At 37.9% G+C, this 15,483-nt stretch overlaps 1 protein-coding gene across 19 annotated transcripts in view; it reads right to left on the bottom strand.

Moving 5' to 3' along the window:
• KIF21A (kinesin family member 21A) overlaps nucleotides 1-15,483 on the bottom strand; it is a 146,192-nt gene that overhangs the window by 49,546 nt on the left and 81,163 nt on the right. For all 19 annotated transcript variants that reach the window (XM_036301519.1, XM_036301521.1, XM_036301524.1 and 16 more), the window contains 5 exons: nucleotides 13,659-13,774; nucleotides 9,449-9,644; nucleotides 8,680-8,869; nucleotides 8,242-8,305; nucleotides 1,978-2,181 (listed from right to left, as the gene is read on the bottom strand). In XM_036301519.1, the coding sequence (XP_036157412.1) occupies nucleotides 1,978-2,181; nucleotides 8,242-8,305; nucleotides 8,680-8,869; nucleotides 9,449-9,644; nucleotides 13,659-13,774 (770 nt within the window). The remainder of the gene's footprint in view (nucleotides 1-1,977; nucleotides 2,182-8,241; nucleotides 8,306-8,679; nucleotides 8,870-9,448; nucleotides 9,645-13,658; nucleotides 13,775-15,483) is intronic.

Genomic DNA, 15,483 nt, shown 5'->3' with positions numbered 1-15,483 from the left:
AGTTGTTTGGTGAGTTCTTCCTAGTATTAAATCTGCTATTATTTTTACCTTAATAATTATTATATCTAAAAGAATCACTGAAGTTATTAAATAATTTTTATCTTGAAGTAGTTACGAGTTCCATAGTAAAGCAACAGAGACAAATCTTAATAATAAAATGTTTTTCCTTTAATATTGTTTACCAGTCAAAATGCTTACAACTCTGCGTTGTCACAAAAATGACCTGCATCAGAGGTATTGATTTGGGATTATCTATGATCACTGCAAGAATGTCAAAAAAGCCTATGTTTCTATTGGGATCCCTGTCTCTTTTCATTTATTTATATCCAACAGATGATACAGTAACATTTCTAAATTTAACTCAAAAGAACAGAAGAGAACCTTGAGAAATGTACCCTTGGTTGTACTTATTATTCATGAACACAAACCACCTAATCCTTTAAAAATAAATCATAACCTTTGACATTGTGACCAACAACAGAATTAGATTTTATAAGTAAATTTTAAGGCATGTGCATAAGTCTCATTTTGTTGGGTCACAGTGTTTTTGATAATTCTATGATCATTATTAATTGCTCTGCATAAGAGGGAGTCATTATATATATATTTTTTTTTAATTGATTTCAGAGAGGAAGAGAGAGGGAGAGATAGAAACAGTAATGATGAGAGAGATCATTGGTTGGCTGCCTCCTGAACACCCCCTACTGGGTTATGAGCCATAGTCAGGGCATGTGCCCTTCACTGGAATTGAACCTGGGACTCTTCAATTGAACCTGGGACCCTTCAGTCCGCAGGCTGACGATCTATCCACTGAGCCACACCAGATAGGACATTATTATATATTTCTTAATGCTGCCATAATCAGCCTCCATGAAAAACACCTGCTAAGACATCAGTATCTTAAGAATGCAACTTCAACTGCAATGCCTTCTAACTACAGATGTGTAACTCCTTGCTTTAATTATTTTAATAATTCCTGTTTAACTCAAGGACACAAGCAGAATTAATATGAAGAATTTTACCTCCAATAACTTTGACTAACTGTTTTTTTCATGGAAGAAATGCTGGTTGCCTAAATAAATTTCTAAACAAACTGAGCAAAGCAGTAGGTAGACTATATGTCAATAATAATTCTACAAAGTGCATCCCCTGTAACAAACATTTGATAAACAAGATAGCTGTACTTCCTTTTGAATATCTAGCCAAAAATGCTTAAAATTATTTTGATTGGCAAGTTCAAAATATATTTGACTGCACCATAGAATCCATATGCAAACATGTCAAGAATTTATGAGTATTTAACCACTCACACACTACCAATGGTCAAATTTTTATTTTTCTCCTCTTCTTTGCACCCAGTTGATTTCAGAAGGGAATATTATCAGGATGCAAGGAAAAGAAAACCTAGAACAGTGGTGAAAGGTAAATAATTCCTTATTGGAAGATTTAGGTAATAAATAACTGTCACATAATCAAATTGGAAGCCCAAAAGAAAATATTTAAGAAACCAAATAATATTAAATGACAGCCTGATGGATGAGTTTAGCCTTTAGTTAAACTAATCTAGACAGGAACTACAATGTATCCATGAGACTATTTAATCGCATTAGAAAATGGGGGGGGAATGAAAACACTGAGTCATAATGGTACAGCAAGCTTTGCAGAAAAGAAAGATGAATGGAATGCAAAAGCAGCTACCTGAAGAAATAATAAAATAGTCTCTAATAGTAACTTTACCTTGTCGTAGTCTAAATAAAATTCATTACCATAATATCATAATTTAACTTTTTTACATACAAGTAGAGATAAACTATTAGAAGCATAATTATAATTGTCAGCTAATTTAAATGGCACTTTATTTACTAATATACTTATGAGACTATGTATACTCACTGTAATCACAAATTAAAATATCCTGGAAAGTAAAAAAATAAATAAAAAATAGGGATCCATAGACCAGTGATTTTAAAACACTACCTTTTTTTCTTCTTCTTTTCTTTCCTTTTCAGCTTCTCTAAATCTTTCTTAGCTAGGTCTATAATTTCGATGGTCTCCTTGTCTGAGGAGAGTATAGCAGGAGAGAAAGATGATGGTCCACTGAAATACGGTGATCTTGCTGTGGCTCTTGTCAAGTTCTTCCGAAGGTTCTCATTTACCGCTTCACTTTCTAATAATTTTGCCCTAGTGAATAAAAACATATTTAAATAGGAAACATTTTTTATTGTGGCAAAAATACATCACATAAAATGTTCCACCCTAACCAGTTCTGCACCACCAAGTATATTAACACTGTTGTTGCAACCACTGTCATTATCTATCTCCAGAACTTCATCTTCTCCAACTGAAACTTTGTACCCATGCAGCACGAACCCCTCATTCCCCTGTCTTCCCAGTCCCTGGCAGCCACCATTCTATTTTCTGCCTCCACAAAGTTGACTACAGCAGGAATACATAGGCATTTTAAATGAGTTGTTTTGCATGCTAAAAAAATATTTCCAAAATGTCTTTCAACATTGCTACAAGGTAGGTTTTGTTTTTAAATAATTGTGTCCACAAACATTAATGTGTAGGATATTTTTTAATTCCCTGGTTGTATGATTACAAATTTGAAATCACACTCTTCATGCTCAAAAGTGCCAAGAGCAATTAGATTGCTTGCATTCTGGCCACTAGGCATTAGTTATCCTTGCTTTGCAAAGCCATCCTTTAAACTTAACCTACGCAAGCAGCATGGTTCCCAACCTTTCAGTTCCTCATTCATCAAGCTATAATAGCATTCCCAAATCTTTGCAAAGAACAGTTAGTCAAAGTTGCCCCTAACTGTCTGAGAGACAGCTGGCTCCTGAATATGTCATGGGAAAAGATGATATCTCCAAGGAAACCTCAGTCTGATAATTGAAAGAATTCTTTTGTTTGCTCAAGTCATTCTACTAATGACAGGAGAATAATGAATGTCCTGTCAGTAATATGCAAAACTACAGAATGATCCTGGATTTAAGACTAAAAGAGATTCAGAGAGTCCTCCAGGCCAGTCCCTTTATTTTGATTTGATAGAAACCATCAAGAACACAGTTCTCTACTTCAATATAATAGATTTCCAAGGACAATTGGCAAAGGTGACTGAGACAGGGTTGTAAAAAGAAAATGCTACTTACTACACTCTACCTCAAAACTGTAATACTAAGCATTTTTGCCATAAGTACAAATATTTCAGAGAAAAATGCTAGATTATTTGCAACTATTAAAGCTCTCAAAGGCATAGTCAGCTCAGTGTTTTTTTCATTACCTACCGAAATTATTCATGACACTGTTGAAACCAGCTAGAGACAGAGTGTAAAGAAATCAATGAATATGTTTCAAGTTAGTGTCCTACTAATTTTTAATGAAATTATTTAATTATGTATCTGGTGTCATATGTGAGCAGAAAAATAATTATAATAGTTTTAACTGGTTAAATAGCTATGTACAAACTTATAGGTTAAGTGACTTCAAAATTATTTTAAAGTCATAAATATACTAATGTCACTTTTAAAATAAGAAGGCAACTGAAGTCCTGACTGGTATGCTAAGTGGTTAGAGCATCGACTTACACATCAAAAGGTCGTGGGTTTGATTTCCAGTCAATGGCACATACCTGGGTTGCAGGTTCAATCTCCCAGCCTCAGTTGGGGCATGTGTGGGAGTCAACCAATCAATGTGTCTTTCTCACATCAATGTTTCTCTCTCCCTCACCTTTCACTCTCTCTAAACAATCTTTCTAAAAATCAATGAACAGGATATCCTCAGGTAAGGATTGACAAGAAAATACAAAAAAAGAAGGCAACCAAAGTATAAAAACTCAGCTTAACTATAATAACTCAAAGTCAAAATTTATACTTTTCTGTATTTTCAATATCTATCACAAAGATTGGGTGCATAATGATGAATATTTATAATAAATGAAAATATAATAAATGAACTGTCAATAATGATCTGTATTTTAATTGGCTGATTTATATAATAGTCAGACAACTTGTGTTTTTATTTTAAACTAGAGGCTCAGTGCACGAAATTCATGCACTCCGGGGGGTGGGGTCGGTCACTCAGCCTGGATTGCGAGAGGGTGCAGGCCAAACTGAGGGACCCCACTGGTGCACGATTGGGGCCGGGGAGGGATGCAGACGGTTGGCCAGCCAGGGAGAGATTGCAAGAGGGCTCCAGGGCATGTCCGGCCTGTCTCGCTCAGTCCTGATCAGCCGAACCCCAGCAGCAAGCTAACCTACCGGTAGGAGCGTCTGCCCCCTGTTGGTCAGTGCATGTCATAGCGTGTGGTTGAGTGGCCTTAGCATATCATTAGCATATTATGCTTTGATTGGTTGAACGAACGATTGGATGACCAGACACTTAGCATATTAGGCTTTATAGGAAGTTTGCATTTGGTAGGGGCATAGTCAATGCTTCTTCAATCTTGGTGCTGATTAAGGCTAAAACCTTTAGCGCTCATCTCTACAAATCCCATGCTACATCAGCAGAACCTGATTTCTTTTTCATGGGCTGTAGAGAGACAGCCTCTTTCCCTTCACACTCACCCACCCATCCACTAGTTGCTGCCTGCATTTCATTTAACAGGAGACTAAGCCGTGAGGCATGAGAGGAAGTACCCAGACTTCCCGGGGAAGGAGCTGGCTGAGGGCCCGCCTCTCAGCTCTGTTATTCACTAAATCTTGGACCATTCATCTCTAAAAGCCTCCACTGTTTCCTCTGTAAAATGGAGATGAAAAATATATACTTCCCTAGAATTATTGTGAGGATCAATGATACAATGAATTTAAAACTCACCTGACTGATAATGCATTTAACAAATAACTATTTTATCAAAAAGTTGCTAACAATATAATCATCTAACACAGAGGATTCGTTAAATCAATTAAAAACAGAAGAGAGTATTATACAAAACCATGCAAAAATCATGTTAGAAAAAGAGTAACATTTTTTAAATGCTCATAATAGCTAGTCAAATTTCAAAGAATAGATAGCAAAGCAATATATATATACCCTGATATCAATTTGCTAAAGTATATGTTGAAAAAATATTGAAGAGATACACCGAATGTTAACCTCAGTTATAGAAATGGTAGGAATGTGGTTTTAATTTTGTTTATACTGTCTTATATTTTCAGAAATTTCTACAAAAAAATATAAATCCCACCAAAATAAGAGTTGATTAATTAGTGACTATTATTATTTCACACAAAAATAATATGACATGTAAGTTATTAAAAGATAACTGGCATTATTTTATAATTAGAATGATAGGACGTGAAATATATACATTTCCAAGTGACAATATATAAATTTGTGTTAAGAAGCTGTGAATAAATGTCTTCCTAAGACCAACTTTTGATAGAAGTATGAATTGGAGCAGGGTTTGGTAAATAAAAGCAGAATGTGCGGACTTGGACATAAATGATCACGTGTCAGATCCTTACAGTACTTTTGAATTTAAGAACTTTTATATCCCGTGCTTTTATTTGAACCCCATAATAGCTCTTTGAAACTAGCAGGTATGACCTCATTCTTACAGATGAATTAAAGCTCAGAGATGTGAGGTAACTTCCCCAAGGACACACTCTTCTTAAGAAATAGCAGCTTACATTTCAAACCAAGGAATCCAATTTAAATCCAAAGCTCATTTATGCTTATCCCAGGTGTAAATCTTGTTTATGTTGTAAATTACCGTGCTGGGACTCTACAGGACTACTCCTCAGGAGTGGGACACACCTAATTAAAGAACCATCAAAGAAAAGTTGGGAAAGTGGAACAAGCTGCTCACCTACACCAAGAAAGATTTGATCACTGATTGATCTCTGTTCGCTAAATGGCTTAAGGAATGGTCTTGCCCTAGCCGGTTTCTCAGTGGTTAGCGCATTGGCTCCCAGACTGAAAGGTCCTGGGTTTGATTCTGGTGGAGGGCAGGTACCTGGTCTGGGAGCCAATCCATGTGTCTCTCTCACATCGATGTTTCTCTCTCTCTCTCTGCCTCTCCCACTCCCTTCCACTCTCTCTAAAACTCAATGGAAAAAACATCCTCAGGTGAGGATTAACAAAAAACAAAGAATGGTCCTAACTCGAGAACTAGAAGGAAGATATTTAATGCTGCTTCAGTCACTGGGAGGAGTGGAAAGGACCGCATCGGTCTTCTAGGAAATAGTACCACTAGTGAAGCCATTTGTCCAATGGAGAGATCAAGCTTAGGTAAGGCCTTAGAACAGGGGTCCTCAAACTTTTAAACAGGGGGCCAGCTCACTGTCCCTCAGACCGTTGGAGGGCCGGACTATAGTTTAAAAAAAAACTATGAACAAATTCCTATGTACACTGCACATATCTTATTTTGAGTAAAAAAACAAAACGGGAACAAATACAATATTTGTATTTGCATGTGGCCCGTGGGCCGTAGTGTGAGGACCCCTGGTCTGGAATAGCAGCGTGGAAGAGAGGGACAGAGCACAGTAACCAGAGCAGGGGACCAGCCTTCATTGTAGGCCGGTGCCGAGGAAATAAAGGAAAAGCAGGCTAGGAGCTGGAGCTCAGGAACTGAAAGGCAGATATCAGGTGTGTCTCAGGGGATGGTAAAGATGGGTGCTACAGGATGAAGAAAGACACGTTTGGGCAGTAGACAGGAATGAGCACTGCCAGCACAGGATGGAAATGCAAGCCCAGCTTGGGGGCTGACCAGAACCAGTACCCAGTGGCCCAACGGTCCCTGCTAAAAAGGTAAAGCTTGGAGACATGTCTACAGAAAAAAAGTAACAGTTAATAGAGTCACTCTATCTGTTGCCACATAGATGTCTGCTCATTTGTTTTTTTTGCTTTTGAAACACTTAAGGGATCCAATGTGCCTAGTAGAAGCAAGAACAGTGGAAACATTACTCTTCTCTGTTTAAGAATTGTTAGAATAGCCCAGCCAGTACAGCTCAGTGGTTGAACGTCGACCTATGCACGAGGGGGGTCACAGCTCGATGCCTAGTCAGGGCACATGCCCAGGTTGTGGGCTCCATCCCCACTAGAGGGCGCATAGGAGGCAGCCAATTGGTGATTCTCATCACTGATGTTTCTATCTTTCTCTCCCTCTCCCTGCCTCTGTGAAATCAATTTAAAAATATATTTTTTAAAGTTAAAAAAAATATCTAGAATAGTCAGAGGAAGAGAAAGGGAAAGCGAACACAAATACAAGATGGAGACGTGTTAGGGTAGCTGTGAAACATTTCCCGCTTGGTTATTTTCTGCAAATGTGTACAGAAATGAGATCTGAGCGACTTAGATGCTCCCCATGGAGCTGACCGTGGTTTTACTGCAAGAGAAAGTAGCTGAGCCATCAGGACAAACCACGGAACCTGAACATACTATAGAAACGATTAGTGTTTTTGACCTTCTTTTCAATCCCTATTCCCGCAGCCTGGGCTCAGGCCATGAAATTCCTTTTACTGGTTTCTATCAGTCCATTTACATGTAAGTTCTCCACCTAGACTGGGAACTCCCTGTTTATGTCACTTGCTCAGCCATGGCCTGGTGCCTGATACATAGTATAGTGAGCATTTGTAGCATGTGTGTGAAATGTGATGATGAATGAGCCTCTGTACCAGAGAGGCAGGCAAAGTGGTAGGGATGCAATGATTCACACATAAGGTGTAGCTGGAAAAGCAAAAGGGAACCAGAGTGATCAGAGATTTTTTTAAATTAGAGATGAGCCCTAGCCGATTTGGTTCAGTGGGTAGAGGTCAGCCCGCAGATTAAAGGGTCCCGGGTTCGATTCTGATCAAGAGCATGTACCTCTCTCCCTCCTTTTCACCCTCTCTAAATAAAAAAAATAATAATAATCAATGAATAAATATCCTTGGGTGAGGATTAACAATAACAATAAAAAATTAGAGATGATTCATTGATGATGACGGTGAGGGAAGGCACTAAAGGTCACCACATCCACATGCCTGTCCTGTGTGTCAGGTTAGGTAAGTTCCCATGAGGGTGTGACAACCAAAGCAGGAAGATAACACGGGGACATAATATGGGAAGAGATGGAAGGAAAGTTGTTTGGGAAGTGACATTATGGAAAGGCAAGTACCTATTCCCCTAAAGTTAACCTGACCAAAGGGCAGAAATATCACCGTGAACAATGACTACACAACAAACCCAACAGCTAGCAATATTACTGCACTGAAAACCCCAAAATGTGCATTAAATCTTACAGACCATGAACTGTACCTGAGATCTTCAATTTCTTTGATATAACTGTGAATCATATTACTAATCTCCTCGTTCCCTTCCCCTGCAAGATAAAACATGAAGTTCAGAATTTCCTTTAAATTAAAACTTCAACAAAACAGAATGGGAGAAAAACACTAAGTTACAGAAACAAAATAATAATGCTTTAAGACACAAGTCCTATAGCCAATTTTCCACCCTTCACTACACAAGCAGACAGCAAGATAAAATAGCAAAGTAAAGGGCACATTTTGTTCCTGTAAGAATGTATTATTTACAAATTAAGCATTTAACTGAACATCATGGATTGTATATTTCTACTTCGTTGTACACAGATTGACATTTCTACTTCAAATGTTCGAGAGAATGAATGAACACAAAGAATGTGCCCTGCTCTCCCGAGGTGAACCCCTTACTCGTCCCACCCTACAGGCTTACCTGCTCTGGCAAGAACCTGGTTGGCCTGATCACTGACAAGCTGGGTGATTCTGGTCCTCAGGGCATCAACCGTCTCCTGCATGGCTTTAATTCTGACACGCAGGTTGTTATTCTCAGTCTGTAGCATAGCATTCTCATGAAACATGTCATTGATGCTTTCCACTCCCTCCTCATCAATTATTCTTTTACCCTAGAAAAGAAAAAAGATGTCCCTGTTGGTTGAGGAGCCTTAAATACACAAGAGATTTGTTTAAGGCTATCACAGGACTATGCAGTTCTACAACCAAGAGCCCTTTGTCTCAACAGCCTCAAGGCAAGTGATCCTTTTGCTCTACAGCATCCCTCCGTGGCAGTTCTGTCACTGAAGAAACTGATTGAGCACTGGCCGGTGTGGCTCAGTTGGTTGGAGTGTCCTTTGGGGTTGTGGGTTCCATTCCCAGTCCGGGCACATGCCTCGGTTGCAGTCAGGCCTGTTCAGGAGGCAACCGATGGATGTTTCTCCCCGTTCTTCCCTCTCTAAAATCAACTTTAAAAAAAATAATAAATTGATTGATTAAATAGGAAGCCTTTTGAAACAGGTCGATAGATAGACTAACCATCATTAAAGGCTACCCACAACGAAATCTAGAGAATTCGACCATCAAAAGGAAGGAGACCACTATCATGATAGACAGGAGGCTCCAGAGAAACACGTGTGCAAGGCAACAGAAAAGGCATCACTGCTTCACAAAATGTATCACAAAATGCAAAGTCAAACCCAGTAGCTTACTGTTTTGTACTCCATGAGCTCCATCTGAAGCCGTGTGATCTCACTGCGGAGTGCATTGATCTGCTGACTAGCTCTGTCCTGATTGACCATCACCTTGTTCTTGATATTTCTAGCTCGATTGGCGTATTTGAGGGTATTTAAAGTTTCCATAAAATCTCTGTCTGAAGGGCTGACGCATGCTATCATGATTGTTTGGCTGAAAGTGACAAAGAAGAATTAGGTTTACAGATAAAAGCAAATAAAACACTTTTTAAATTCCTGCCTTTTGAATAATATCTTCTCTTTGAGATACCAAAATATTGAGACTGATAACTTAAAAATAAAAGCAAATGTAAAAGCCCCTATGCTTTACGACTATCTTAAAGAAAATGAATTTATATTATCCTTCTTTGACCCACAATGTTTTGAGAAAGTATAATAAGTACATATATTTATTTCTCACCTCTTTACAAAAAAAAGAGTTGAGGCAATGCACACAGAATAATTCTAAAACTTAATCTACCTATGTTCCAAATTGAAATTAAAAAATCATTTCTTTCATTATCTACTTAATATTTGAGGATTTAAACTTTTTTCTTTTTATTTAATCACTTGTAACCTGATTTTTGTTGTCAGCAAAAATTTCGCACTGAAATCCTATCACCTGAACAAGTGTATAGTACAGGGGTCCTCAAACTACGGCCCGCGGGCCACATGCAAATACAAATGTTGTATTTGTTCCCGTTTTGTTTTTTTTACTTCAAAATAAGATATGTGCAGTGTGCATAGGAATTTGTTCATAGTTTTTTTAAACTATAGTCCGGCCCTCCAACGGTCTGAGGGACAGTGAACTGGCCCCCTGTTTAAAAAGTTTGAGGACCCCTGGTATAGTATATCCATATGCTATAAGAAACATCATTTGTGATTGATTGGTCGAAGTTCAGGCCAGATTACACAGGAGAGATGGGAAACATTACTTTACAGTAATGATGAATTGCTTTACCAACCAAAGAATAGAATAGTAAAATGCTTAGTATGCCCCAGCTATTATGTCTGTCAATGAAACAGACAAGGACATTCTAATGGGCACTGACGCTGAAAGAGCGGATTTACCCACCCCAGTAGGGAATTCATGCCCATCAATTCCAATCAATCACCTCCTAGTCTCCTGCTTCCACTCCGGCCTTCTGCCTTCCCCCAATAATTTCAACACACCATCCTAGTAACCCTTTTAAAAGACCTCCCATTCCACCCATCTTTTTCCCTTTATTGACTGTTGCTCATCCTTATTTATCCTCACTCATTATTATTATTCAAGGCTCAACTCAGGTATCATCTCATCCAAGAATCCAACCCGCATCTGACTGTACTTTTTCTCTCTGCTTCCTCATACCCCTTGCATCTCTCTTTTTTATTGGTTATATTATTATTATTATTATTATTATTATTATTTTGAAATTTTATAGATGCCAGCTCTTACACCCTAAACTCTAGGGGTCAAGCATCATCAACTTTTATTTATCAGTATATTTTGCATAGCACAATATTTGGAACATACTAGGCCATTAATAATTGTTTGTGGAGTATGTCATGTGCACATAATATTTATTTATTGGACATCTGAAAGTTAAGATAATTCATGCACCTCTAGCTCTCTTTTGATGAAGAAGATAAGGTCATCAAGTAAGAGTAATGGTTATAGACACTGATTAGAGAACAGGAATACTCAAAGTATAGACCCCAGTCCGATGCCAGTCTGCAAACTATTTGAAAACAGTTCATAATAAGTATAGAAATGAAAAATAAGTGTCTTAAAATTTTGCAACATTTGAGATTGCTATAATCAATGAACTCACTGAATAGAGTATAGATCAGTTCCAGTGTTTTTGAATTCACATGGTAAGTCACAAATGGGGCAAGCTGAGTACAGTCATGCACAATATTAACCCGCCACAAATTTGGGGTGGAAGAGGAAAAGAACTTGTCCTTGAAAAGCATTGGGATCAAGTGCTTAAGGAGAATGGGGAAAGTCAAGAATGAGAGGTACAAGATCTATTATAGAGGGAAATGGTCATTAAATAAAATCCAAAAGTTACATATTCAAAAATGGTTGTGTTTATGAAAAGCTCAAAAGGAAACATTAAAGTTGTTTCCTTTTAAAGCTTACATAAAGCCACATATCTGTCTTAAACGAAACATACCATTTATATTATTATGTTATATATCATATATTATTATATCATATACCATATTATATTATACATTAGGGAGGAAAGGCACTGCAATGGTAACAGTAGTTACTTGTAAGTAATAGAAATATAACTGATTTTTCTCATGCTTTATATTTTTCTGCACTTTTCAGAATTTTTGCTATAATCTTGTTATAACTTTATACATATATAAAATCCAGCTTCACTTTTAAAAATAAAGTCACCAGATTGTGCATAAAAATATATGCAGCTTGTGTCCAAAAATATCTTTGATCTAATTTTTCTTTTGAGATAATTTATACTAATGTCACAAAATGAAGGTCTTCTATTCCCCAAAGCTTATACAAAGTGCAATGTTTTTAAGTTGAGTTCAGTCTTAGAATTTTAAGCAGGAATTGATGCTCACTAAAGAGGTCTTCTTGTTTGAAGAGTTACCAGCTAGTAAGGAAATGGATGAGGAGAAGCTGAGATTCTTTAGCTTGAAAACACTGAAATAGACTCTGTTAACTGTAAAAGAATAAATAAAAATGTAACGGCTATCTATAACTTGCTGAATTGTACTGTTTGAATTTAAATGCCAAAAATGTTTCTACTCATAAAGCCAACGTGTCGATGTTTATAAAAAGGAATGCATTACAAAATAATGTGTTTAGCTGATGAAATATCAGAATAATTCAAAATATGAAAAGGGAGGGAATATCAGTGATGCTGACAAAGTTCATAAACAGCAAATACCCTATATTTCATTCAACTGACATTTTTAAAAGTTTTTCCACATGCAAAAAAAAGTTTAATTTTTAGGAGACTTTGTAAAATAGTATAAAGCATATTTAGATTACTTTGTGTTTACTTAGACAGCATTTGTTTTCCAACAAAATTGTTTTAGGCATATGCTACGTGACAAGCACTTAAGCAGAAACAATGATAAAGTAGAAAGAGCACGTGCTATGGACTTCATTTACAAGCTAAGTGACTGTGAATCAATGACTCTCTGAATTTCAATTTTCTTATCTACAAAATAGGAATAAAAATACCTAGTTCAAGGGAGGTTGCAAGGACTATGTGAAGAACAACACAGAAAGCCTCAGACATTTTAGGTATGCCGGGGTCCAGCCCCAGCGGGTCCAGGGGTCCCCAAAGGTGTGGATGGAGTCGGCGAAGAAGGAATGACACAGAGACAGCATTCAGTTGATCAGCAGCCTAGCCAGGATCTCTAGCCAGGATCTCCAGCCAAGTTCTGGTCTGGATCTCCAGCGAAGTTCTGCTTAGGATCTCCAGCCAGGTTCTGTGTCCATGTTCTCCAGCCAGGTTCAGTTGCCAAGTTCTAGTCAGGATCTCTTGCCAATTTCTGTAGTCAGGTTCAGTCCAGGATCTTTTGCCATGTTCTCTCGCTAGGTTCTGTCTCTAGGTTCTGAGGCCAGTTTCTGTCCAGGATCTTTTGCCATGTTCTCTCCAACGAAGTTCTTCTGTCTCTAGAGAACGTTCTGTGTAGGTTCTGTGCCTAGGTTCTGTCTCTCTTGGTTCCGTATTCTAAGTTCTGTGTCTTGCTGTCTTGTTACATCTGTATTTATACCAGTTGATTCAATCCTATCAATCTCTATTACAAAGGTTAGGGTGTTTCTTATCTCCATTCCAGGGAGTAAAGATTATGTAGCTTAAGCACGATTGTTCACAGTTAAAGTGATTAATTACCCGCCTGGCACTTAGTTAAGAGGTTTTATTCCCTCCCTAACTTCAGGGGAAAATCCCTACCTGGGGAAACAACCTTTCTCAGAGAGGAGACCTTGGTTAAAACACATAGTGCCAAGGTGAGCAAACATATTAAGAACAGTATGCCATATATGCCGGTCCCTTGAAACAGCAAGCATGGACCGGCTCCCGGCATAGGTAGTTAATAATTATTAGTTCCTCATCCTATCAATTGGCTTTATAATAAAACCAGTTTTCATAAGTTGCTTTACAAACTTACATTAATAATGGGTAACTGAAATTCACAAACACTGATAATCACGTATGCATACCTGTTACCTCCGAGGGAATCCTGGAGCAGTCTTGTCAGCTTAGAGTCTCTGTAGGGGACATGGGTGGCCCTCTTGCTCTTGTCTCCCAATGCACTTATTACATTGCCAAGTGCCAACTAAAAGAGAAAGACAGGAAAATGATAAAAATGTACTAATTATAACACTTTTAAATAACCAAGGCTTATAGAGAATAGTATGGAGACAGGACAGAATTGAAAACATTCAGGTCTGGGTTTGTGTGGTTTTTTTACATTTATATTTTGAAGTATGACCTAAACCTCAAAGTTTTCTTTATTAACTATTAAAAACTGACATGAAATTTGACTAAAACTGACTCAAAATTTAGTACTCTATATATATTCATAATTCACAAATACTGAAACTTCTATTCAGAAATTTTCTTTAGAAATAAATCAAGATTGGTGACTTTTAACCATCCCTAGAACTATCAGACCATCGGGTTGTGTCCCCAGAAAACTGTCAATTCATGTTGCAAATTCTTCTCCTCCACTCAATGAAGACATAAAATGTTTAAGTAGTTCAACAGTTTCATAACAGTATCTTGTTGAAATACAGCTACCTGTGGGAAAACAAACGCTTCTTTAACCAATATAAACATATCACTATGATTCCTCTGAAAAAGGTATTCCTAATGTAAGTACGGCTGTCTTTAGAAATACAATGACTCTACGAGCTAAGCATCCAATATTGAAAGGAAGTATGTCAAATCACAGAACTCTTTAGTCACTCCTCCTGTCACCCCTACTGCCTTTCTTGCTGTCACTGAACTACCCCCCACAGCATAAGCATTAGCCTAAATGTGGGTCACACTTCCCATTAGTGATGCAAACATCTCTACCCATGTCTTTGTTAGGGCCAACGGAGCATGGCATCCGTATCACACTGTCTCCTTGCCCCTCTCTCCCAGAGAGGCTACAGTTTGAACTACTGGCCGCACTGAAACTTGACCAGATATAGCTGAACATGCTTCAGTAGCCTAATCAGGAAAACAGACCAGTGGCTTTTGTCTTTTCCTGATAGAACAAATGTAAATACCACCATTATTTTATCGCCTAAAAAATTCAGAACAATACACAAAATTCAGGACCCAGGTCTCTCCCTTAAACACAAAATCCAACCATATGGTGGGAGCATCAAGATGGGTATCAAGACGGAGTTGGGAGGTCTGGCTCTGTCTAATCAGCCTCAATTGTCAATTCCCCCACAGAAGGGTTGTCATCATCCAGGAGCAAATATTGGGCAATGGCAAAATAGGGACATGTGATTGGGAGGCCCCAGCTCTAGGGAGGGAAGCAAAGTAGAAACACACTTGCCCTGATGCTGTGAGCATCACAGAAGTACGTCGTTACATTTATGTAGGAACAAATGTCCAATTTTATAATGAAGTCAATAAGAAAAAAAAGATTTATTACACAAAAAGTTACTCTAAATTTTTTTTCTTCCAACCCTGGCCAGTGTGGCTCAGTCGTTGAGCATCATCCCATGCATCAAAAGATTGCAGGTTCATTCCCAGTCAGGGCACATGCCTGGGTTGCAGGCTCCATCCCCAGTAGGGGGCGTGCCAGAAGGCCCCTTTCCTTTCCTCCTCTCCTTTCCTTCCATATAACAGAAACTTTATGCTAATAAACACAAGGTGTTTTCCAATAAAAAGCACCACTAGATGGCAGGGTATTAAAGTTAATTCCTATTAACATCTAAGAAGTTCTCATTTTGAAAAAATCTACTAAAAAACATTGATTATAATTCCCAAAATAAAGTGACTGTCACAAAATGTGAGCAAAAAAAATGTTACTTCGAAATGTTT

Source organism: Myotis myotis, unplaced genomic scaffold (assembly GCF_014108235.1).
Source record: "Myotis myotis isolate mMyoMyo1 unplaced genomic scaffold, mMyoMyo1.p scaffold_m19_p_3, whole genome shotgun sequence".
Taxonomy (NCBI): Eukaryota; Metazoa; Chordata; class Mammalia; order Chiroptera; family Vespertilionidae; genus Myotis; species Myotis myotis.
The sequence above is the reverse complement of the archived record's forward strand: the minus strand, read 5'-3'. Positions and strand labels throughout refer to the sequence as shown.